This window comes from Stegastes partitus, unplaced genomic scaffold (assembly GCF_000690725.1).
Source record: "Stegastes partitus isolate 25-593 unplaced genomic scaffold, Stegastes_partitus-1.0.2 Scaffold1852, whole genome shotgun sequence".
Lineage (NCBI taxonomy): Eukaryota > Metazoa > Chordata > Actinopteri > Pomacentridae > Stegastes > Stegastes partitus.
In genome coordinates, this window is record NW_007579583.1 from 234,498 (window position 1) to 259,734 (window position 25,237).

General features: G+C 41.5%; 1 protein-coding gene across 2 annotated transcripts in view; it reads left to right on the forward strand.

Moving 5' to 3' along the window:
* The window catches only part of scube3 (signal peptide, CUB domain, EGF-like 3), an 80,591-nt gene that overhangs the window by 43,898 nt on the left and 11,456 nt on the right, over positions 1–25,237 (forward strand). Inside the window, exons 5-10 of one of the 2 annotated variants that reach the window (XM_008302667.1) lie at positions 3,549–3,695; positions 5,156–5,272; positions 9,749–9,796; positions 14,908–15,024; positions 16,510–16,632; positions 20,799–20,915. In XM_008302667.1, coding sequence (XP_008300889.1) covers positions 3,549–3,695; positions 5,156–5,272; positions 9,749–9,796; positions 14,908–15,024; positions 16,510–16,632; positions 20,799–20,915 — 669 coding nt within the window. The remainder of the gene's footprint in view (positions 1–3,548; positions 3,696–5,155; positions 5,273–9,748; positions 9,797–14,907; positions 15,025–16,509; positions 16,633–20,798; positions 20,916–25,237) is intronic. The other variant, XM_008302668.1, reaches the window with a different exon arrangement.

The following is a 25,237-nucleotide window of genomic DNA, read 5'->3' on the forward strand; positions in this document are numbered from 1 at the left end:
TTTTACCTCAGAAGGAAAGTCATACAGAGCCTGCAGCTCCTGTGTGTAACATGCGGTGCAGCAGAATTCTTCTTGGCAACATACAGATGTTTTACTGTGTCGGAAAATAGTGTGCTCTCAGTAGATTTTTTGCAATTTATTAAAAGCCGGTCTAGTTCTGATAGGGACGGGAGAAACAGCTTGTTCATTTGTAGCTCACAAGCCATAGAGTTTACATTGCCAGCCACAGGCTTAGATAGTGTTTGAGCTCAAATCAATGTCTCCACACAGCATTTTCACTGACTTGTCCACAGGAGTTTCCATCATCAGTAAATCCTTAGCTACCTGTACTATCGTCTGTTGTCCTGACCTGATGGTTTTCCGAAACGCCGCTGTTTGATGTGACCTGCACTTAATGTTGTGTCCTGCAGGCACTGTGGCTGATCTCACATATTATACTGAACTTCCATCAACTCAGTCACAAACACACAGATGGATTCTGCTACAGGAGATTGAAAAGGAATTTAGCGTGGCCACTTTATCCCAAAGGATCATGCTGTTATTTATTTAGGTATAAGAATAAGCACTAAAACTTTACCATGCTCAACAAGATCCTATTGCATCACAAGTACACAGATAACTATTAAAATAAGCCTTTTCTTAAAGACTGTTTTCCTTTACAAGCTTCTTGTTACGAGCAATAGATCCAACCTAAAAATACTGTTTTCTGCTAAACAGTTTTTGTTATTTCAAATGAGAGATTTCTGTTTTCCTTAATTTCACTGCAAGGGGATGTCATACGCTTCAGTTCTGCTGACCCTGTACACATGTAACACTAATGGCTTAGTGGCACCTTCACTAATTATTGTGTTATATCTTGTTGGGCTGATTTGGACAGAAGAACAATGTGTGAACATGACATGTTGTGTCGTTATGTGAGGCTTTGTATGGATTAAACACCAAGATAAGGGAGCTGCAGAGATAATTGGCTGCTCGCTGCAGCTTCATTCACCGAAATACCAAACTATCCCATCTGCACACATCTGTCATTACTTATGGTGTGCAAATAAAACAAGGGATTTATTAGCTTCTGGCTACAGCATCACCTTTTATTATTTGGTACAGAGGTCACGACCTGTCCCGGGAGGATAAAGTTGTGGTTACTCTGCAAAAGGAACACTCTTTTGTTTTCTCGATTAAGTGCAGTAGTTTCGATCGGGCCTGTCTGTGTTGAGCTGTGTGAAAACCCATATCTAGTCTGGTTTGTTCTGTAGTTGACGTTTGAATGGCTTCTTCTCAGACTTCGGACTATTTCCTGTCCACTTCTCTCCCTATAAAGTAGCGTGTGATAACTTTTATTAGTTTCTCCATATAGAGTTATGTTTTATGGGTCAGTGGATTGTTCTAGTGGATGATAGTCTGTATGATCTAGAGGGTTTTTTTATTATTATTATTTCTCTTCTTCACTTTCCCATCGACCTCCATATAAAAGGATGTTTTTCTTTCTGCTTCCCATCATTTAGTAATGATAAAAACTGGAGGCCTTTGGCAGCAAGTTAGAGGGAACTACACATGGTGGATGATAGCTGGGTCTAGCCTGGAGAAAAGGGCCATTGTGTCAACACTTTGGCTTTTATTGGTCCGCAGAGAGACGAAGGCCCAGGTTCTGGCCCCAACCCGACATGTTATTGATGGATGGGTCTGTAGCATTCGGTTAGAGGGGCTGCATAAAAATGAAGGCAGAGTAAAGTGAGGTTTGGGATGCATAATACAACCTTCGTAAGTAATCTTTAGTCCATCGGGGGAGTAGTTGGAAACTTGATCCTCTGTTAAGTTCATAGATGTCTGTTTCTTGCTCTCAAATAGACACAAAGCCGAGAAAAGGGACCAGCGAATTCCACATCCTGCTTAAATATCCACATGACTTGCTGGGAAATTTGCAGCACTTTAAAGCTGCTGCTCTACTGATGCTTATTCATGGTCACTTCACTCAGTCCTGCTGTGCCTTTTTCTTTTTAGCCCAGTGTTTGCTCAACGCTAAGTCTTTGTGTTGCGGCGAAGGCTGTTGTTGCAGGTAGTATCTGATGGCTCACCCTGTCTGCAAAAGCGTCAACAGCTCAGGCAGGAAAGTCTGAGAGGATTGCATGACTTTGTGACACTTGTTGGCAGACTTAAAGTGATGGACAGTATTCGACTAGGAAGTCATTATTGTCTCTCGCATTCGTGTTGTCAGCATAGAAAGGCTCAGAAATAGATTCCTGACATTAGCCGTGAGTGGAAATACATAAAAAGGGGAAAGAGTTGTATGTTTTTGGCAAAACATGTGGAAAACAAGAGGACATAATTAGAGGAGGTTGTGGTGGCAGGATTGAATGTACACAAAAACGTAATTAAGGAGAGAATGATATGAAAACCTGTTTCTGTCAAAGTGAGATTGCTTTTTCTTTGTAGGCCTTGAGGCAGGACCGAGGAATGCACTGTACAGTTGTCAAGACTGACACATACATTTAGACTTTACAGGAGGAGTGCACAAGGTTATATGAGCTTTACTAGGTGTTGACACGTCCACGAACATATGCAAATGCTTCAATTTATAGTAAAAAGTTGGCTAATTAGGAAAGTTAGACCTCCAAACACCCTTCAGTGTGACAGAAGATTTAATGAGACATTAATGGAGATGTCTTCTTGCTCGCTGCCTCCCTTGTTCACCAGGAGAGGTGGGGGGGAAGGAAAGAGATCTGTTTGGTTTTTAATGAGCCAGGGAGGTGCATGTGTGGAGGTGGCAGGGTTTCCCAATGTGTAAGTCAAATATGAGTCCCCTCCCGCAAAGACAGCAGGATTGTTACAGGATTGTAGAGCAAAGCAGAATGGAACACTGCATCCATTTATGTTCTAACTTACATGTGAGTCTCAGTCAGGGTAACCTGTACCAAGCATTTATACATCACTCAGACATGACTCATCTTTGTGTGTCATGTTCAGTAAAGCTTTGAACAATAAAAGGCCTTTTTTTCCCCCCCTGTATCTTCATTTCGTGTTGTATTAAAGGTTTGTCACATTCCTACTGAAGTGCTTCAACCTTGATGACTCATGAAAATGTGCTCTGACACCCTTATTTTAGTGCAATCCCTTTTGATCTCAGTTCTCTGTAGGGAGAATTTAGCCGAAGAGGGTTTTTTTTTTTTTTCACTTCGTTCCTCCTTTCTTTTCTTTATGGGGGATTACCTCAATTAAAATTACAGGTCTACGGGATCAGCTCCTGCTGGGAGTTTTATCCTTTCTGTAGGCAGCCTCCTTTTTATAGCCTGAAAAGAGTGAGCATGTTCCAACAAGTGCTTGAATCTTTGTGAAGGGGTACTGGGCATGTCAGTCACCAGCAGTAGGCATATGAGGCACTGGGGGTCAAAATGCGTGACAGGCATTCGAACGTTTTTAGTCCACTTACCATGTCTGTGATATTTAATTTAAAGCCAAACCCCTAGTTTCCTGAACGGTCTTTGGCTTCAGTATAATCTGTGTGGCAGTTAAGAGATAAACTCTCCCTCCTGCTCTTGCTGTTTCATTTTCAGTGCAATCAGAAGGCACAAAAGAGGGACCCACCTGCATGGACAAGAATCACGGGTGCGCACACATCTGCAGAGAAACGCAGAAGGGTGGCATCTCCTGTGAGTGCCGACCTGGATTCCAGCTGACCCGTAACATGAAGGACTGCAAATGTAAGTCAACCTCGTGCACCGGTCCCCCTCCGCAAAACACAAACACACACATAACATCAGATGGAGGGTTTATAGGCTCCTCATGAAAAAGGTGATTGGGTTTGGATAATCACGCTCATTCCACAAATGCCTTCCAACAGATTTGAAGCTGACATTAATGTCGCATTACAAAGTCGTGACTAATCATCTGAATAGTTCTTGTAGAGAAAAACATGTTTATCAAATAAGGAGCGATCATTTACACAACCAGGGCAAGTGTGGAGGTTACTCGAAGGGGACCGCTCTGACGGACAGCACACACTTCCTGTTGCTGTGCAACAGAGATCATCCTGTCAGAGCTGGGGCCAGGGCTGATGGGGGATTTGTCTGTGTTTGGATAAGGATTGGAGAAGTGTTATTTTATAGTTTTTCTGTGACAGCCCAGGAAAAGGGCAAAAGGCGCTGGGATGGTAGGGTGCAGACAGGATGGCGGTGGAAGCCTCGGCTCGCTCGTGCTCTTTTTCACTCTTTCATCACAGGTGTGTTAAAAGTGCCGAGGTTAATGCTCCCGTCGCCTGCTGGCACGTAAATTTATTTGCACACAAACTTAGACCAGAAATTGTACTCTTCCCATTATTTATGTGTGACCAACATGGGCCGGTTGCTGTGTATTCAACACATTTTATCAACTGTAAAGCCTTTATTCACTAAAATTTTTTTTTTTGCCTGATCTGCAGAATTAATGAAATGCATTAAAATAAAAACTGCCTTAACTGCCTGTAGGCTGCTGCTCTTCACGGTGACTTACAGTGGGTGACGGAGTTTAAAATTGTGACCTATCAGTTCCTCTGCAACTGCAATGTAACTCTGTAGTCAGAAGGATGAAATGATTAAGTCTGGGGAGTGATGAATTAATAAACCCAGGATAGCGGTTTATTTAATTAACATAGATTCAGCACTTGAGGTGGTGAATATGTAAATCAATGCATGCCCTTCTTCGCATTATATTACACCGATTTTTGACCTTAGTCTAAGTCCAGCTTTTAATAAGCAATGAAAATGCTGAATGATGACTAGATGTTGCATTGGTTTGCTGTGCTTTAATCATATTGAACTTTGCACAAGTCTAAACAGTAACTGTGGTAACAGCAAGTGCTGCTCTTGCATCTCTAGTAAGTTGAGACAGTTTTCAACATGTCAAGGTACTGTTTCGATGATGAAGCTGAGTCTTGATTTTTATTTTTTTTTAATCATCGAACACCTTACTGGATGTGAACTACGTGTCAGTGAGGAGCTGAGCCAATACTTGCGTCATAGAGCATATGGCCCAGAGAAAGAGTGTGTATTAGACTGTCCCGAGGTTATAAATGTGGGTTTTTGTTGCAGGTCATACCTGCTCTCTCTCCACATTTCCTGTTACCTCTCCACTGACTTTCAAATGCCTAAGAAACACTTTGTGCTAACTTTGTATCCTTTGATAGTGACGTGTAACTACGGTAACGGGGGTTGCCAGCACATCTGCGAGGAGACAGACCACGGCCCCAAGTGTTCCTGCCACATGAAGTTTGTCCTGCACAGCGATGGAAAAACTTGTGTAGGTGAGTCATCCCCCCCCTGACCAGATTACAACTACCAAAGGCAAGAAATAATGGATTTTGAACGAGAAAATGTAGAAGTCCAAATGATTAACTCAGCACCCAATTTCCGACAGCAAATTTAATTAATGTTTGAAATGAAGTTTATGTGATAAAAGGCAAGTTGAGAAACAGGCCTTGTTACAGTAGCTGTATCCCTGAGCTTTTCTCTTGATCTGTGACATACAAGGACAAAAGGCTACCACCTACTGTGCTTCCCCCCTCTGCTGCTGCTGCTCCAGTAACCTCTCAGTCCCTGCATCTGCTTTTGGCTTCTCCTCTTCCTTGTCCTTTTTTAAATTTTTTATTTTATTTTACTGTACCCTGCGCCTTTTTCCTCTGTTTTTCTCTGCCATGTCAGACACACACCTTCTATTAGCCCTTGGGTCATTTCCTCCATTGCTTCCCATTGGGAATTAACTCACACACCTGACCTAACCTTCCACTGGCATTTATCAGTGTTTGCCTCAGTTGACTTAAGTCGAGTAAAAATCATTCAGCTACTCAGGCATATTGAACCATTCTGAAGGGCAGTTTAAATCAGACTGGGCCTACAAGTGCAGAGGAGTCAAAGCGATAAACGTATACAGAGCTCAGTCATGCAGAAATGCACAGATGTATTTCAACAATCATGAAACAATAAAGCTAATCAGATGTAAATGTGAGACTTTCGTTGAAGACAATAGTTTCTGTACTGTACAAACCCATTTAAACAGATTACGCCAGTGCTTTGCAGCGTAGTAACCTGGGTTTGCATTTTCATGAAGACGAATGTAGAATCAGAAGCTGCTCCTGCAGAGCAGGCTGGAGAAGTGGTTGCCTGGTTTCGGTGGCTGTTAAGTTTGAGAGCTTGGTTTGGGTATTGGCTGATTAGCTCAGTGTTTCTGAATCCCCTTTATTACCGCAGCCCTGATGAGAGCCAGACCCATGTCAAGGTCTGGTCAGCCAACCTGTCATTATTGCTGTACCCTCCTAGGCCAGGAGGATGCCACAAAGTTGGCCGCAACCAAATTATATGTCTTTGCCAGTCTTATCCAAGGCAGAGCAAACGTACATTTGGTGTGCCAGATTAGGAAGCAGTCAGCCAGTTAAAATGTCTGACTTCCCCCACAGAGTCTGGGGTTACAGTGGTGTAGGGAGGGCTTCTGTGCGGCCGACACGGGGACGCTCCATCTCTCAGACTCTATATTAGTTAATAAAACCTCAATAAAACAAACATGCTGCCAAATGAGCCACTGACGAGAGAGTGAGTGACAAGAACATTGGAAGACCTTCAGCAAGGCACTGCTACTGTGCACTGGGATTGACTCTGTGGGGTCTCCGCAGTAAAGGAAAATAATAATTAAAAAACTTCATATGGTAAAACTGTTGTTTATTTATGGAACAATTAAAAAGTGGAATTGTTGTACACAGATATTTCAGTTTGGCATGCCAGGTTTTTCTATAATAATTTTGTCCCTCTGGCAACAGTGAAATACAACAGCAAATGCTGCTTTAAAGAAAGAATGTTTTTTTATTTTAGTGCATAAAACAAATGGCCTCTCTTGAAACAAAGAAATTACATTTTAATTCAGAATTATGTTTATAGTTGTAAATGTCACAAATGAGACAAAAATGGCATGCTGGGTTTGTTGTGTTACGCGTGTCTGCTTGACACGTTGTAATAATTTCCTCTCATCCAACGCATTCGGAAATAGTAAATGATCCACAGAGTGAGTGTAGAGTGTATCCATAGAAACAGCACACGGAGAAAGTATACTCCTGTTTAGCCTCACTACTGACTTCGAAATGTTTATGATTCATTTAGTCCCTGCACACTCCATCCAAAAGCAACACGGCACATGATTACAAAACAGCTTTAGCCTTGTCAGTGGCTTTGTCGTTAGGCTGGTGGACTCTTTCAATATGCTGTAGCTTCACTCTTCAAATCCATCTTGCGGGGTGTTTCATATGCATTCTGCCACCTTTCATTCATTTTGTGGTGATTTTTCTCACCCAGGCTCGGTTCTGCATTTCGTTATAATGTGCCATATACTACTCTGTTTGGAAGTGTTCATTCTTTATCCTTCCTGTCTCACCTCTGTTGATACTGTGCATACTGCAGATGGAAATGTGGTGACGGGAAGGCTCATATGGATGGCACACATCATCTTTCAGACATACATGCACAGACACGCACTCTTTAAAGTCTGATTTTTTTTGACTGAAACAATCACTGAAGAATCAGGTTCATTTGTGGTCTGTGTATCAAGTAAGTTCAGATATCAGAAAGGAGCAGCCATCATGTGGAAGCATTCATGCTGTTAGCACAGCAAATCATAAACATTCACAAATAGCAGGCAGATGCAGACATGCTCAGGAGTTCAATCATCTGAAGAGTTGGCCACACTGTGCAAGACCCATGCACACACACACACACACACACACACACTCACACACACACACACACGCGCATGCACGCACACACATATGCACACACAAAGAGAGTGAGAGATGCATTTTATAATACAAACTGAAAGCTATACAAACAACCACACAAACATACAGTACATATCCTGCATGCATGCATCACATGCATGTAAACACATGTAGACTACAGGCATATGCCCATTACATAAACACGTTGCTCTCATTTCGGGTGGTCCGTGCATTCATGCTGGTGTGTTCAGATGTATCTCACAGCGCCCTGTCCTCTTACTGCTGAGAATCACTGTTCCTGGGTTACTGCATGTTGGGATTGGAACACGCTGGTGGAACTGTGGTGGCCGATGTAAACTGTGCATGCTTTGTGGTGTTACTGTTTGACTTGAGCATCTACATCTGCTTCTTCATCTGGCACCTCAAAAGAGCAAGCTGTGGAAGCCAGAATGACCAATTCTGGCATCCAGGAGAACTTGCATTAATTACATGGGTTGGAACTGATTTTTTATTTTTTTGTTTTATTTTGAAATTATGTTTTGGAAATGTAACTAAAATTGTGCAGGGATAAGAATGACAGATCTTACTGCAATTTTAAAGACTCTTGAATAGCCATTTTCCCTTTTGTTAATGTGCCCAGTCCTCCATCCCAACTATATCAGGGGCGAGTGGCTGCATACTAAAATGTGTGCCTGTAGCAGAATGTGAAGGTAAAGCTAAATATATACTCAGAGGACTGTAGAAATAGGAGCCACTGGGCAAGTTTCCCTTGTAGAATTTGTTAAATTAAAAGCCAGTTAATTAAAAGTTGTAATTTGACATAAATTATACAGCAGGTGAAAACAAAAAGACACTAATGCTTTCTGAAATAGGTTTTAGTGGCAGCACATAAATTGTATGGCTGGGCCCGCTGACAGTGTTTAGAGACTTGACACAACAGCCTAACAACATTAATTCTGAAATGATCTGACCATAAAAGACACCATAAAGCGCAGAAAATGAATCTGGCTGTTCCTGACTTTCAGCTTTGCAGCACTAACCACCACTCGCTCTGTCTGTCAAGGCTCACAGTGCTCATACTAACTAGCAAAAGCCTCATCTCACACGCAAACAGTGAAACTGCCTTTTTGTCTGCATTATGTGGAAATATTTATTTGCATGACTGCATGTTGCAAGGTAACACTTTTGCCTTGAGATGTCACCCTTTTCAGTTTTTAGACCGAGACCGGTCATTATCGGTTTGTTGACAGGATTTAGAAAGTAATTACTGCTGTTGTTACCAGTAAGAGGCTGTTTTTTTTTCTTTTGCAACAACATAATGTCGTTCTCTCATGTCATTATCACCTCCTGCCACCATAAATGAACATTAATGATTTGTTTAATGCAGGAGAAATACTCCCTTGTCACCCATGCTGTCCACTTTATTCCCTGCCCAGTGATGCCTTTCATGAATTATGGTTATTCATTTCACTGAGCAAGAGTTTGCGACTTTTGTGGTGCTTTCTGGGAAGTAAATGATGTGGGAACACAACCTGTCACACTATAAATGGGATAATGTGATCATACCTCAGCCGTCTTCCACTGAGCGATGGTTGAGGGACCTGAAGAAGTTAAATGAGCATTTTCTGAGATGGTACAGCGATGAAGGACAAGTTGTGCTGTTTGTTGCTGAATCAACAACCAGCATATTTCTCCTTACACAGATTGTCTTTTGATTCGCTGAGTTGCAGCAGAACAGTAGCTGAATTTGGCACTTCTTCAGGTCTGTAGCAGACGTCAGGTATGAGGACATTATCCCATTTAAGACTGTGAGGCTCTGCTCGCCCGTCATTTACACATGAAGCCCTCCGCCAGCTCTCTCAGAAAGTGCCCTGTGGCTGGGAATAAGGTGGACACACAGCACAACGCATCAAATTAGTTCTTATCTTACAACACACACGAATGCTGTGTGGTTCAAGTGTACGGAGAACTAAAGTGGTGTTTTTACAATGTGTGTTTGTGTGTGTGTGCGCGTGCATGCAGGGGAGAGGAGTGTCCAGTCCCAGGCAGCCCCACAGCTGTTCCCTAATGGTAAATATGTGTTCCTCTGACTCCTCTCTCTGGGGGTCTGTGGGTGTGGGGAATAGAGGAAGCTAACCTAGCAGACACTGATCGGGCCCTTCCCCTCCCCACAGGGGCATCATCCCTCTGACCCCTGACCTCTGACTCCCCTCCACCACCTTCCTCTTCCTTCTGTGAATGCCCTCTCAATAACAACCACCGCCTGTGTCAAACCACACCTTTTGAAAACACAGCTGCAAACAGGGAGCCTCTGACCAGTAGTATGTGCATTATATAAAGATGTGCAGATATACTGTATCTAGTGGTGTCAGATGGGGTGGTTTAGCTTTTCGAAGTCACCTCCGTACCTGCAGTCATGTTGACTCAAACACATTCGCTGAAGTAAGCCCTCTACTTAAGTGTTTCCATTTTATGCTGTTTTATACTTCTACTGCACTGGAATTAAGAGGCAAATATTGTCATTTTTAAAATCTATCTGACTGTTCTGACAGTTCAGAACCTTCAGATGAGACATTTCTCTTCTAAACTTACTAAATGGTTTCATTTAGATTCATATTTAAGGCCTAAAGATGTTAAAGTAACCCTCCAGTCATTGATTTACCCTCTAAAAAATCATCCCTACACATCACAGTTGTATATTTAGTTTTTATAGAGTATTTTTTTAATGAAAAATAATCCTCTCCTGCCTAAAAATCTATGATCTACGCAGACTCTGCCTCTCCCGCCACTCGCCCCTCCCGGCTTGCTGCAGCTCGAGCACACCAGCTAATATATGACTCCTCTCAAGTACTGTAAAACTAGTCAGTGCTACCAAATGGCAAATTGTAATTCTCTGATGGTAAATAATCATATAGAAAGTGCCATCCGTCAAGTTGACAGGATTGGTTTCTTGAATTTGTTACGCATTAAACCACAGATGTCTGCGTTTTTGAGACTGTCATCAGTACTCTGCAATTTCAAGTTGAAAGTGCTCAGTAACAGTGTTGACTGCTTACTTTGCTCATGATTTCCCTCCTTGCACATTAAAAACACCATTTGGATATGTTAACAAGGAGAAAAATATACTTAAACACTTAAAATGATCTAATTTAAAGCTGGTTAAAACAGCCTTATGCTACATATACATGCTTTAATATGCATGTGTCAATTTTCACTATTACCAGTCTCTTGGTCACATTTTACATTTGATCATTTATATTTGAGCAATAATAATTTTTTAATTTTACTTAAGTAGGATTTTGAAAACAGGACTTAACTTGTAACAGAGTATTTTTATGCATGAACGCACCAGTACAGTGATTTAAGAATCAGAGTACTTCTTTCTTTTCCTCCACCACTGTAGTTTGATTGATCTTCTGAATATGGATGCATTAGCACAAGTAGGCTTTGTCCAAAGTCCTAAACATCATCAGTTTGACTGTGACAGCTTTTAAGAGACAGACCAAAGGCTCGAGCTTTATTTGTGTTTTGATACGACTGAAATGAGCTTGCACTGTTTCAAACACTTGGCCACGGCGTTCCTAAACTCCATCATCACGGCCTATTAGCTTTGGTGAGGGAGCCAATAATGTGTCCATGATTCAGCACTACTTCACACAGAAGATAAAACACAGAATCCCTCCCAACTTGCTGTTTCATACACATGTAATCTTTTGCCCAAAAATGCCGAAAACAATCAATTGAAGAGTTGCTTCTTCTATTTTGTGGCCAAAAGTAATTTGTTTCACTACATTTGCTGTAAAAATCCACAATTGAGCAGATCTGAGAGGAAAAGAGGGAGAAAACGTATTGAAACTTGATAATATCACAAATGCATTTCAGTCCAATTTTCAGGATGAGCTGTGTTTTAATACAAATGGCAAAGATGCCAGGAAAAATAAACTCATAAATCTATGAAGACGTATCAAACCTTGATACATCAAAGAGATTTACGATTTAATTATACCATGTAAGAGACTGAGGGAGGAGGCTTGTTCTCAGAGGAGTAGTCCGTTCAAGGTAAGAAGCGAAACAGTAGTGTTTTAAGTTGCTAGTTGTTCCTACTGTGTGTACACGAGCACCGAGTTCCCCACGTGCTACAATATAACAGTCTGACCTATTTCAGGATTTTTTTTGTCCTAGTTTCTGTTTTTTTCCTTCAGAATTAGAAACACAAGGAGCGAGAGACAAATTTTGCATTGCACTTCAGCAGGCTAGTCTCCTGATTTTCTTGCACCAAACCAGCTTTGTGGCTGCACCTTTGGAGAACATCAGAATGTTGTTCTCGATGGTTTTTATTCTATTACTGTGTGGTTTGTTATTGAGAGCGCATTTACTTCAGAGCTTTAGTTGGACTTATATCTGATAACCCCTCTCAGTAACTCTACTCTGGCTGCATGTTTGCTGTTTGGTCAAGAAAATCCAAACAATTTCCTTAGAAAAAAAAAGAAAAAGAAAAAAGTCACTCTCTTTCTATATGTATATATGTGCACACATATATATAAAAAGATCTTTTTCACCAAGGCCATAGATCTCTGGTGCCTTTATGTGAATTCTTTCCTCTCACCCTTTGATGTATTTCGTTTGCGGTCTTCATAAATGGCTGATGACAAGCTGCTTGTCAACAGCTCTGACGTAAATTTAAGAAACACTGCATTTAAAAAGTCATGTGGCTTCTGTTAAAAGATTATGTACACTGTCTGAGCCTCTCTGTATGAAACATATACTACAGAGGCTCAGCATTAGACCAAACACCCTGCACATCATACTGGGGAATATTTACAAAAGTCGGCCCACTGTTACTGTAATTGCGTGTCCCGGCCCAGTGCACTGTAGATGCGGCTGGTTTGCATCCAAAACACACAAACCAACACACATACCAGAGTGTGTGTCTCCCCCCCTGTCTTCACAAAACCATAATGTCAGAAATATTTCTTTGCTCTCTTAACACATGATCATTACAGTTTGGTGAGATGGCTGCCTGACTAAGCGTTTTGGAGGCATGTCCCAACACTGTCTTATCGTCTCGTCTGCCAACTGTCTCTGCTCGCACTTTGCAATTACCAGAAGCCACAGTGCTTCGTTCTCAAGTCTGGGTTGGGACTGGGGGTATCGTACTCCACCATGAGCAATCGTTCTCCTGCAGAGGATCAAAGGCAGAATACGCTGTGTTCTGCCAGTTTCGGGGAGTAAACAAAGGAATGGACACACCTCACAAAAAAAAACAGAAAGATCTCAGCTGTAAAATATATTAAAGTTAGTCTGAGGAGCTTTTTGTTTGAACACATTAATAATATGACATGAATGTGATTTCATTGTAAAAATGTAGTGTAACAGAAGCCAGAAAACTTAGTTGCATAATTATATCCACATTAAGTTTGACATTAGTACACATAAGTCAGTGAGCACATGCTGCCAGACCAAAAGCTACAGAACCTGAGTGTATTGAATTGAGCTGTAGTGGGTTTTATCCACTTTAAATTTAATTTTTTGTTTCTTCTTTACAAAGTTACACCTGAAGCACAATGAATAATGCTCATGAAGGGTTGGTCATATTAGATGAGAGCGTATTTGATGAACATTACAGAAGATGACTCTTATTAGTAGGTATCATCATCTATGGGGAAATCAGCTGAAGAAAAAAAAATGCAAAAAAATTCAAATTTTTCAGGGAAACAGGTTTGTATAAATCACTATAAGATATATATAAGATAGTCGGGTGTAAACAGGGGTCACAGAAATGGTTAACTGAACTTTATGACAGTGTTTTCCAAGTTAAAGTTTGCAACTTGCATTAACATTTACTCCAATTTTGATGTTAGTATATTAATACATCATGTTTAGCTCTAAGCAACGGCATCCACTAGACCGTTTCAAGCTGTTGCCTTTGAAACTGCTATAAAACGTTGAATTACATCACTGTAAGCACCTGTTTTGCTTTGATACATAACTCGAGTCCACAGTTGAGTTTTTTTTATTTGATGGAGAGACCTCTTATAAAGTTCAGTTATGGCTGCTGCAGGCGGTGCAGTTTTAGATTTAAGTGAGGAGGATTAGGTGTTTCCCCAAAGGGTTCCTCGTTTTCTATAAAAAAAGCAACAACAACAGTGCAGCTGCATTCTCTCTTTAGTGCCACGTGTGAGCTGCCATCTCCCTGCCAGTGTGAGCTGTAGACTAGTCCAGCTGTGTTGGCTCTTTTTTTCCCAAGAGCTGCCAGCGAACATCCTCAGATCCCTTAGATGTGCTGTGTAGATGATCAGCTGCCGTACTGCCACTTAAACTGATTGTTCCAGGTCACGAAAGTCATTTTTTAATAGTTTTCTTGTTTGTGTGCAAGGCTTTCTATAAAGCTCCCAGAAACTAGTAAAGCACACACTCTGATGTGAGAGAGAATTTCTCCTGTACTGTTGCTTAAAATGAAACTCTCTGTGAAATTTGTCACTGTCTAGAGAAGAGACCTCAGCTATCCTGCCTTGACTGACTACCTCCCTTTTTTCACATCAGTCTAGCCAACACAGGCCAGGTAGCTGAAATTGCTTTTTTATCCCCAAAATGCCTGGAAGGTTTTGTCAAAACCAGGTAAAAGTGGTGGTTTTGTCTGCATATGTCTGGAAGTGGAAACTCTACCTTCAGGATGGAGGGGAGACGGATGTCCTCCATTACAAAGAACTTTCAGAGGTTATAATTCACCTTGACCAAAGGGAAGCAAACATGCACACACTCACATAGCTTTTACATGCACATGTACACCAAGAGAAAACCTGTGAAATCCTATGTTTGGCTGTGTTAACTATAACATCCCTAATGACTGTCTCCTTTCATTATTCCAACAACTCTTTACTTCCCTTACTGTTAATCTCATTCAGCTGCTGCAGTTATGACTCTTTTCTGTCTTTATTTCCCTCCCCCTCCCCCTTCTCTACCCTCCAACACCTGATTAGCCTGCTGTTTTTATTATCTCCTCCTGTTTTACACAAAAATAACCATGTATATAACAGTGTGTCCTCTAATTGTTCCAGTGGTATCAGAATGCATTTATTCCGTTTCAATGGGGAGAAAATAAGTAGGTCAAAGCAGCATCTAACTGTGTTGTTTTTTTTTTCTGGTGGAGTTTGTCTGACTGAGTGCTGGTTTCCCTGCAGAGACCTGTGCAGTGAACAATGGCGGCTGCGATAGCACATGTCATGATTCGGTGACAGGAGTCCGCTGCAGCTGTCCTGTTGGCTTCACTCTGCAGCCAGACCGCAAGACCTGCAAAGGTAACCCACCCATCACCCACGGTTCCAGGCGGCGTTCAAGCTGCACCTGTCCAGCTGTCACCAAATTCGTCTCCTGCTTGTCATGTTGCCAGGCACACTGGAGCTTCTTTCTCCACCCGGAGTTTATTGGAATATTTAAATTGTTTTTCATTCTGCTTCCACCCCAGTTACCTGCTAGTTAGATTTTCTACACTAGCATTGGTTTGCAACCTCAAGTGCTCTCGCAATACACACCAGTGTCCCCCAATCTCACGCCACTTTCTGCTTTTCAGCTGCATAATTTGAGCAATATTGTGTCATGCCGCCAGTTTTTTCCTGACAGTTTTTCCACTGCATTACCATCATCCTCTTTTCTGAGTTTTGGCAGAGCGTCCTCAACTCAAGCAACTTGCATATTGTAACAGGTTTCATGAGTTACGTTTGATAAATCATTTACAGGCCACACGTGGAATTATCATGTTGGGAGACTTAGGAAACAAAGGCACAACTGAGAATGAGGACAACCCGCGTTTCCAGAAATGCAGAAATAAAATCTGTCTGCTTCCTATGGCTTGTAATGCTACTCTGATAAAAGTACATTGGCTCATATTAGTTTGGTTTGAGAGGAAACAAGAGGAAAACAAACCCAGGCAGCACTGGCACAAGAAGACAGGAGCTCGCTTCAGGCCAGCCACTTCTGAGGAGTGGAGACAAAGATGGAGCAAGAAAGGAATTATTTAAGTCCATTTCTCACGCATTTATTTAAACCAGATGATGAAGACGCCCTCAAGAGAAAGACGCCTCATTGGTGATGATGATTCAAAATTAATCAGAGTCCTGACAGAGCACCATCAAAGCAGGGATGAACACATGACATATCGATTGAGTATCGGCTGCAGAAATAAAGAACGGAGTAATTGGAAGGAGATGGACAATGATGATTTAGAGGCCCTACTGCTGCAAGGCTTTACTGTGTGAGGGCTGCAGCCCATTAAAGCTACACGCAAACTGATTTTAGTCCGGCCAGTAAGAGGCCAGTAAGGAAATCCCTGAAGCTCATTTCCAGCTTTTTGCCAGTCTGTCATCCTTGTAGAGCCAAACACTTAATCATCCTCTTTTTCACCAGGAGCCTTTGTTCATATATATCTCCTCTTCCCCATTTAAATTTAACAGCTTCCTATGAAAATACATTTAAGCTGCTGCAATCAATATTTTTTATATTTGCAATGGATTCAATCGAAAGAGGTCGCCCATAGTGATGAACCCCCAGAGAATGGCTTGACGCTGTGGTTCCTCGTACAAAGCGGCTATAAAAAAAAAAAAAAAAAGCAAATGAATGTCTCCTGGATGTGTAAATAGGCCACTATGTGCTAACAAGGAAAATAATTTTGTAATGCGCTCACAGCTTGTTTCCAATCACACACTGCAGGTTTCATTTTCTCTCCTTTTCAAATGACGATGAGTGATTTGATGCATCCAGTCCTCATTAAGATTTTCTGTTCACAGACATTGATGAGTGCCGTCTGAACAATGGGGGGTGTGATCATGTGTGTCGAAACACAGTGGGCAGCTTCGAGTGCAGCTGCAAGAAAGGCTACAAGCTGCTAACCAATGAGAGAACTTGTCAAGGTATGTAACCCATTTCATTACCTTTTTGCCACTTGAATTAAACAAATGTTCCTGTGTAGTCCTACCTAAAGCATGTCCAAAACACTTTTTCGTCATATAGGTAGAGATTTTTGCTCTAAATGCAAAAAATGATAAAACCCAACACTGTCCTCCTAGTGGCACAAAAATACTCTCCCAGGGTTTTCCAGCCTGCAGAGATGCGAAACCAGGCCTCTCTGGCTTGTTTGTCTGTTATATGTGGTAGTAGCCATTGCTCAGCAGGAGGTGGGAGGACTAGCAGCAGAACAAATAAGAGTTTGCCGTAGCTGAACACAGGTGTGGGAAATTAGAGCTCCGGCTCTAAAACCTCTGTTTCTTGGATGAATTAAGCCACTACAGAAACATCTGCTGAGAGAAGACAGGCAGGCTGGAACTACGGAGCTGAGCTCAGCCTTTCTCCGAGTGGAAAAACAGATGACATGCTATTTCTTTTATTTTTTCTTTATTCTCTTTTCCTTATTGATGTGGCCAATCAATACGAAACATGGTACACATCAATGTCATGCAATGGGTTTGCTGCACTGAATCTCTCTCTACATAGTACGCAATCATCATATGTGGTCAGTGAAAAACATACACTGTGTCACTGTGCTTTGCAGCCGCTTTGTCGCCTCTTCAAATCTATTTTTGACCGGATGCCTTTCTTTCATTATTTGGAGCCAAACAATGCAAAGTTTATTTTGCCAAAATAACACAGATAACTGAGTAAATGCAGCCTGTGCATGTAGGAATGTAAATCACAGCTTGTTTTCTGTGGCATCGGTCCTTAACCAACCCCGCCATGTGCTTTGTTTGGGTGCACAGTGTCAGCTAAGGAACAGTGTTGTCCTTGTTTAGCGCCGCGTGTTTTGTCTGGAGCAAAGAGTTGTGATAAAGCTCCCCTCCTGTTGAGTGAGGTGTTGCCAGCTTCGTATGTTCTTCACACTACTGAGTCACCTGTCTGCCTCTTGTCCTGCCCTCTCATTCCTATCATTTTTTTCTCGCTCCTGGAATGAGAGCAGGGCAAAATAAAATTGAAGTGCCTCTCACTCGAGGTTCAACTTTATCTTAATTTTTTCTCTTTAAATTGACTTGGCTGCCACTGTGGTTTTGGATGTTTTTATCCTTGCTATGTATATCTGAGATTAAAGAGGCATTCTGCAGATTTAGTATTGCACTTCCACAAAGTTAGTGGACCCACAAGAGACATATTGGATAAAAGAAAGATTAGGATCTAAACAGCAGGGGCTTAAATATCCATATGTTCAGTCTTTAATGTGGAGCATGCTCCAAAAGCAATGGATCCTACATTGCCCATAATGTAATGATGAATTTACATAAAGGCAGAATACGTAGTTTAGTAGAGGTTGTTGTTGTGTCTGACTGGTGAAAAGCAAGCATTTCAAAGCCAACTTCATGAAAAGCCACCCATCACTATGTGTCTAACAGACATTGTTTCAACAGAATTAAATAGCCAGTAACAATCCCATCATGCATCTCACTTATGAGCACAAATCTGCTACTGAAAGATGGAGAAGATTAGGTGCAGCTGCAGGAAATTTACAGCCATTTTACTCTTCTGTTAATAGTTAAGATGCTCGGTCGTGAGTCGAGGTGTTCTGAGGTATCAGTTACACTTAAACAGACGTTTGCCGTCTCCACGAGGTGTTGAGATGTGTAAACTGAACTCTGGGTTTATCTTGGTTTAAACAGTCATGGTGTTTCTCTGCTGTCAGTGGACCAAGGCCCATAAGTCAGGATTGGGCTTGTCTGCTGAGCCCCTGTCAGCATTCTTCCACCCACAAAACCCTCTAGACTCTTCTCATCTTCTTCTCACTCTTAATCCACATGAGGGCACTCAGAGAGATGTTCATCAGATCTCATGTTTTCTCCAAAGGGAACATCTATGATGGAGGCCTTATCTGTTCTGTATAAGCAACTGTGACCTTTTCGTCATTTCAGTCGGCCTCATTTTGCTATTTTATTTTGAATGAAGTGGGAGGTTAAAGTGAAGAGAGACGGCAAACTGACAAAAACTCTGATTTGTGAATTCCATGTTCGGTCTTCAGGTTCTGCGATGTGACTACTTTTCGTACACGTGCATCACCTCATGCTGTAGTCTTGCCCACACACTGCATACTTCACCTTAGCCGCCTTGTAAATAAGGGTTGTCTGCAGTCCCAGATGTATTCACACATCTACTCTGAAGCGTGGCACTGCACAAAACAATGTAATGATAAGTTGCAGATTGAATTCTGGCGTCACTTATTGCAACATTTTTTAAGAATATACTCAGCCACCACGCCTAATTCCCAGAGGGTTTTAGACTCTTTGTTTAACAGTGTGCTTGAATAAAGTTTATCCTCAATATGCCAGAAACAATCACTTTTGCAATGCCTCATGCAGCGTGTGCCAGCCCATGTTGCTTTCCACTACCACTGCTCTGAGGAATCTCCTGAGGCCTCCATAGGGGACAAACAGCAACGACTATATGAGCTTGCTCTTTGAAATATGTCTGTAGATTCTCAGTCTTCCAGGTCGTGGTAATCCTTTGAGCTTCATTAAAAGCAACTGGACTTCTCTTTTAGGTTCTTAAAGAGGCTTTACTACTCATCTAAGACGATTCTCCAGTTTTGAAATTGCTCATGTAAAAGAAATTTTTGGCCCTTCCATAGAAAAATCAGTGCAGCAGCTTCTTAAAGATCTTTTTGTTTGTTGGATGATAGATACTTGAATTGCTTTCATTTTTTTTTTATCAGAGTTGATGTGTTTATCAAGATAAGGTGGACTTGATGTCAGCATCAATTAGACATTTTGGTGTTTTTCCAACTTTTGAACATAAACTTGTGAATCTCCTTCAAAGCCTGTGTACAGCTTTGTAAATTGATAACTTAATAGGCTTTTAATCTCTCCCTTTTTGGCGCTCACATGTCTGTCAAGTATTTAACATCAATGGCTGAGTTCCGCTGCGCGATCTATGAAGGATTATGCCCAGTGTGAAAGTGTAAATCTTATGTGAAATGCCGTTTAACTATGCAAGATCTGTGCAGACATTTATCAGTCTTGTCTTCCTTGTTTCTTCAAGGCAGCCCATTATTTAACTGAACTCCTGTAATTGCTCTGATATACCTGCGTCATCTGTTTGATGGCACCTGGCGCTACCTCATAACCCAGAGAGATGAAGCAGATGAAAGCGGGATGTTCCTGGGAAAATCTTTGGAACCTTTTTTTTAAATTAGCCAATTAGACATCCGGCAATGTTGTAGCACATCCTCGTCTTCTTGCGCCATGTGCTGCCTGGGCTTGACACACAGTGCTGCTAACATTAAAGGAGATTTTGATCATAATGCAACCAAATGTCATCAATCGTCTGGAGCTTCATGTATCAGTCTTTGTGGTCTTTGAGTCCGTGGCATTTGTGCAACTTATCAGGTTGCATGTGTAAGAGAGAAGAAAAGCCCAGAAAGATAAGACTGAGGGGCTACTGACAGACAGGAACAAGCTGCTTCACTGTAGATTTGCAGGTGTGATGACGCTGACAGGACCAGAAAAACCACAAACATACTTTGTCTTATTTATCAAAATGCTACGTTGATTTGTTTTTACAGTAATGTTTTAACATGCGATTTTCATAAGACCTCAAAACAAGAGCAAAAAGTCCAATTATGGGCTATCTAACAGCTGACGGTCACTTATGGGATGTTTAAGATGGGGAAAAAGCAAAGTGATTGGCAGGTTCTATGTGGACAGGGGGAAAAAAACAGCCCCTTGGCTCCTATTATCAGGTGGAGAGCAGACTTTCTTTTGACTCCTGCTGTGACCGCTTGTTATTTCAAAACTACTTGGAAAATTTCATTTCAGTGCATCGAAATGGAAAACTGCACAACTGCAGGAGGTCAGCTGCTATACCAAGCACCAGACAGAAGACAGCTTCTTTGAAAAGACACTTTTTTTTTGTTATGACATGTGATTTGACCCATTGCAATTCATGACAAACAATGAATACAATACAGAAGATGAAAACAGAAATATATGTGCCATGATAGGACAACGGGAGAGTCCTGTTTGATGACTGAAGGGTCTTTTTTTTTTGTAATCTGTTGAAGTGTTTGAGAAGTTTCTAACAGCATGTCTTTCTATCCACACAGACATTGACGAGTGCTCTTTCGACCGCGCTTGCGACCACTTTTGTGTCAACTCTGCCGGCAGTTTCCAGTGTCTTTGTCATAAAGGCTACGTCCTCTACGGCCTGGCACACTGTGGAGGTGAGCCAGCATGTCTGTTCCCCCCACGCCTTGTCTCTCAGTGTAAATCTCCTGTCCATCACTCTTCCTTTGCATCTCACACCTCTTTGCTAACCTTCCATTAAGCTACTCTTGTTTTTAAGGGGAAAAACACAACACTAGAAACGGATGATTAATGTTTATTTATATTACTACTGACAGCTCACATAAAGCGCTGCTGACAGATTAAAGGTTTTTATATACTTTGCGTGGTTACTCTCTAAAGAATACAGCGCACCACAGAAGTAAGTACAATGTAATATCACTTAAATGTCAAATGACTCAAAATCGTATCAACTTACAGTAATTGCATTCCGTCTCGGTTAAACAGTGCAGTATTTTCTCTTGTGGGAAATTAAAAACTACCAGTTCAGATTTACTATATTAAAAATACAGGCCCCACAGTAGGAATTCAGTACCAGAAAAATCTACACTCAATGCTTCATATGTCCTGCTGTATTTATAATGACAAACTCAGTCGGACCCCGACTTACTACTGAGACTCTCTGTCATTCTTGCTCTGCGTTTCTCTTTAAAATACCCAAAAGGTGTTCTGTTGGCTTCAAGTCAGGCGACATACTTGGTCAGTCAGTTTTTCCTTCTTTAGAAACTCTTGTGTGATTTTGGCAGTGTCATTTGTCTCATTGTTGTGCTAGTATGTTCTTCTTCTGCCAAGCTTCTGCAGACTGGGAGTCAGATGGTATTTTGGTATATCCACAGGCATCCATGCTGCCATTTATAAATGTCATGTCTCTAACACCTTATGTAGCCTCATATCAGCACCAGCCCCCCCACCCCACCTCCTACTGTCAGGACTATGCATTCACTGTGCTGGTTCTGATGAGTCTCAAGCCAGACATACTTGACCCCATCTAAACCAAAGAATTTTATCTTGGTCCCATCTGACCAAAGAATGTACTCTCAGTATTCATCAGGCTTCTTTTCATGTCCTTTGGCAAAGTGAATCTGGCAGTTTTGTACCAAAGAGCATGCTAGAGTGCTTTTCTTGGATGCTGTGTATAGAGGTTCATGTTATTCAGTGTCCTTCACACTGCTGTCACAGACACTCTGATTTCCATTGATAACCTCTCAGTGAAGTCTAAAGCACTTTCTTGTTGGTGTATAGAAAATGGATGGATGGAAGAAGTGAAGAATGTAAAAGTGGTACACTGTTTGTGGCATCGTTTTAGGAGGATGGTAACTGTAGCTCTGATTAGTGGTGTTAGGCTCATTGTACTGATTACAGGTGCAGATACGTTTCAACCGGCTTTTAGTTGGTCGCCGACTTTCCTGTATTCTTTTCCATATTACATGAAGTTTCACAGTTACATTTTTGGATCCTCTGACAACTCTTTTCCATGCGGAGCCATGATGCAGACACGTAGATAGACACAGCCCTATAGGTCCAAAACTGAGAAAGCTCTGGAGTTGCAGATTATTTTATAACCCCGTTCGTGCAATTAGGGGATTTGGAAAGTTTGTGTTAGCGATCACAGGGTTTCTAACTGTGTGTCAGTGTTAGTTGCTGCTTTTCGGCCTGTATTTTAAATATAGCCTATCTAAAGTATTTTTCTTTGATTGTTCATAATCATTATTTTAAGCTTTGCTAGCAGCTTAGCTCTCAGCATGTCAGTTGTCAATCAGATGGTCGGTACACCACTTTGGTCTGCATTGAAGTAGATTAAACAACCTTTGGAAAGGCTGATGGTGAAAATTTGTACCAGTCTCCTGAGGATGCAACCTAATGACTTTTGTGGTCCTTCTGACTTTACAACCACACATAAATTTGCATATATGGCGTTGAGTGTAGTGCCTGAAATACTGTTGTATGGATTGCCATGAAATTTGGTAGAGACATTTGTGTTCCCCTCAGCTTGAATACTAAAATCTTAAAAAGCCAATCCTGTTAATGATATATGGAGCCCTTACAACCAATGCTCTCAATCATTTACTGGGTGACATCAATTCGGTCTGTGAGGGTTTGGTGATTTTGCTGCATTCAGTGGCAAGTGAGGACTCTGAATTTGCATTATCCAGTTGAGTTTAATGTCTAAAGCATTTGACAGTGGACCTTTTACATCTTTTTTGCACTTCTGTTTTTTCAGTTAAATAAACTAAATGTCTGTTGATGAGCATTTGTTGATTGTAGAAAAACAGCCAAGCAAAACTGGTGGACGTTCAATTTTTCCCCTTCCAAGATACACTGAATGAAGCATTCGCTTATGGTGTAGCGACTGGGTTCTTATTTTGTTACATAATGTATGAAAATCCATTTCTCCAATCAGCTTGAAACATCTTGACAGGTAATCCAAATTACCTCTGTTTGAAAAAACAAAAAAAAGAGTTGTTATAAGTCCAACATCTGTGACTTGAGAGTGGCCTGCAAGACACAAGCAAAATTAACATTATTGTTTTCACAGTCTGTACTTATTGTTGATCTTTTCACCAGCTTACCCCTAAATCTGGATGTCACAACATTTAAAAAAAATAAAATAACAGAAAAGCCCACGCATGCAGCTGCATTCTTGGACTAAATAGTCTTGCTGATGAATTACCTATCACAAGCCAGCTTTAAGTCTCTGCAAGTTGATTTTCAAATGGACTGAAATGAGCTGAAGCAGGTGGCTGCCTGGAAGGCAGGAAATCAATCTAAGAACTTACGCTACACTTGGCAGTAATATAAAGCATAGACAATTTGTGCTGTACTTAATGAACTAAAACCTGAAATAATATCATGAAAATGACGGTCCTTCAAGGGGGAGGAGTACGACCGTGTCCGTCAAAAGTTAGCAGGTAGCTACTGTACACTGTAGAACAGCGAGCCGAAGCAGCCTTTGGTGTCAGGAGGAGGTGTGTGGGGGCACGTCAGATCTGCCAAGAGGCCCGCCAGAGCACATCAGGGTGTTGCGGCAGCCCTTTGATGGAGTGTGTATCACCATTTAGAATCTGCTGCTGTCTCCAGCGCCTCAGGGCCTCACAGTAGCTGTAGGAGAGACACAGAGAGACAGCATATGCACTCGAAATACATAGCTTTGCTGTGATTTGTTCTGTGATTTTTGTTTGTAGTTTGACAGGTCTAGTGATCAGACGCTGTGACAGAATTTGGCACAGTGAGACAATAGAGCAGTCGCGTGTAGATGGAGGTGATCACGAGGTCTGCACAAACACAACAGTGCAGTTAGTTAAACCCTCAATAATTAACAAATTAGATGCACAACAGATTACATGAGCGACTGAGGACCGTTGCTGCATGGTAAACTCCTCTTTCCTGCCTGCAGCTCTACTGCAGCAAACTACGAAATGTAAAAAGGCTTTAAAAATTTCAGGTGGCATACTACCATACAAGTGCCACGTGATGGAGGTGGATTGAAAAGCAACATTTCAAGTTATGAAATCCACTAAAGTGAACCAGCCATAAATAGCAGCTTTTTGAATGCGTAGACCTACTCTGAGAGGCTGTTTTTAAATGCTGCTGGATTGCATTATACTGTAAGCGGTAACTTAATTTCATCCATTCACTGTTACATGCTGTACTATATTTCAAAGCAGTTTAATAGGTTCATGGGATCCATTCCACACATGGGTAGCTGTATTAGCTGTCAGCTCAGGGAACAAATGCACCAGAATTGGATTTGTAAAGCTTTTACTCACATGATAGACTGTGATCAGGCCACACTGAGCTGCTGAGTGGAGAGAAGATGGTCAGGCATAAATGACTCTCTATACCATTGTTGAGAGAGCCGGTGATGAATGATTTCCCCTCGCTTTTCATCGGCGCTGTCGGAACTGTTAGATAACCCCAGAGATTTATGGTGCTTCCCGTTGTACTTTCTTCATTCCCAGCCACAACCAAGGTTATGTTATTCCCTGTGTGGTTTATCAACTGAAATATAGCTGCCAAACAATCCAGAAAGCTGTGTTCAGTGTTTAACAATAGACTCACCCTAAACAAACCCAATTAGGTCAGTGACCTGCTGTCAAGCATTGTGCCGAGGCCTGTCAGCATTCCTCCCCAGTGAGAGTATATCCAGCCATTCTCCCTCACAGCTAGCAAAACAGTCCGCTCATTTTTGCTTATCTCGTAAGAAAATAGCCTGAGAGAAGTTGCAACTAAATAGATTTTTGAATTTACCTCATTTGATCCATTTAGCGTTGACCTTTACAAAAAAAAATGCGCTCTTGTGGTACTGAAAAAACATGTGTGTGTACAGATCTAAGAAAAATAGATGTTTATTCATGCAAAACGCAAACAGGGTTCAAGTTTATATTTTGAAAGTAAAATATAGAAAGAGCTGCACAGATTG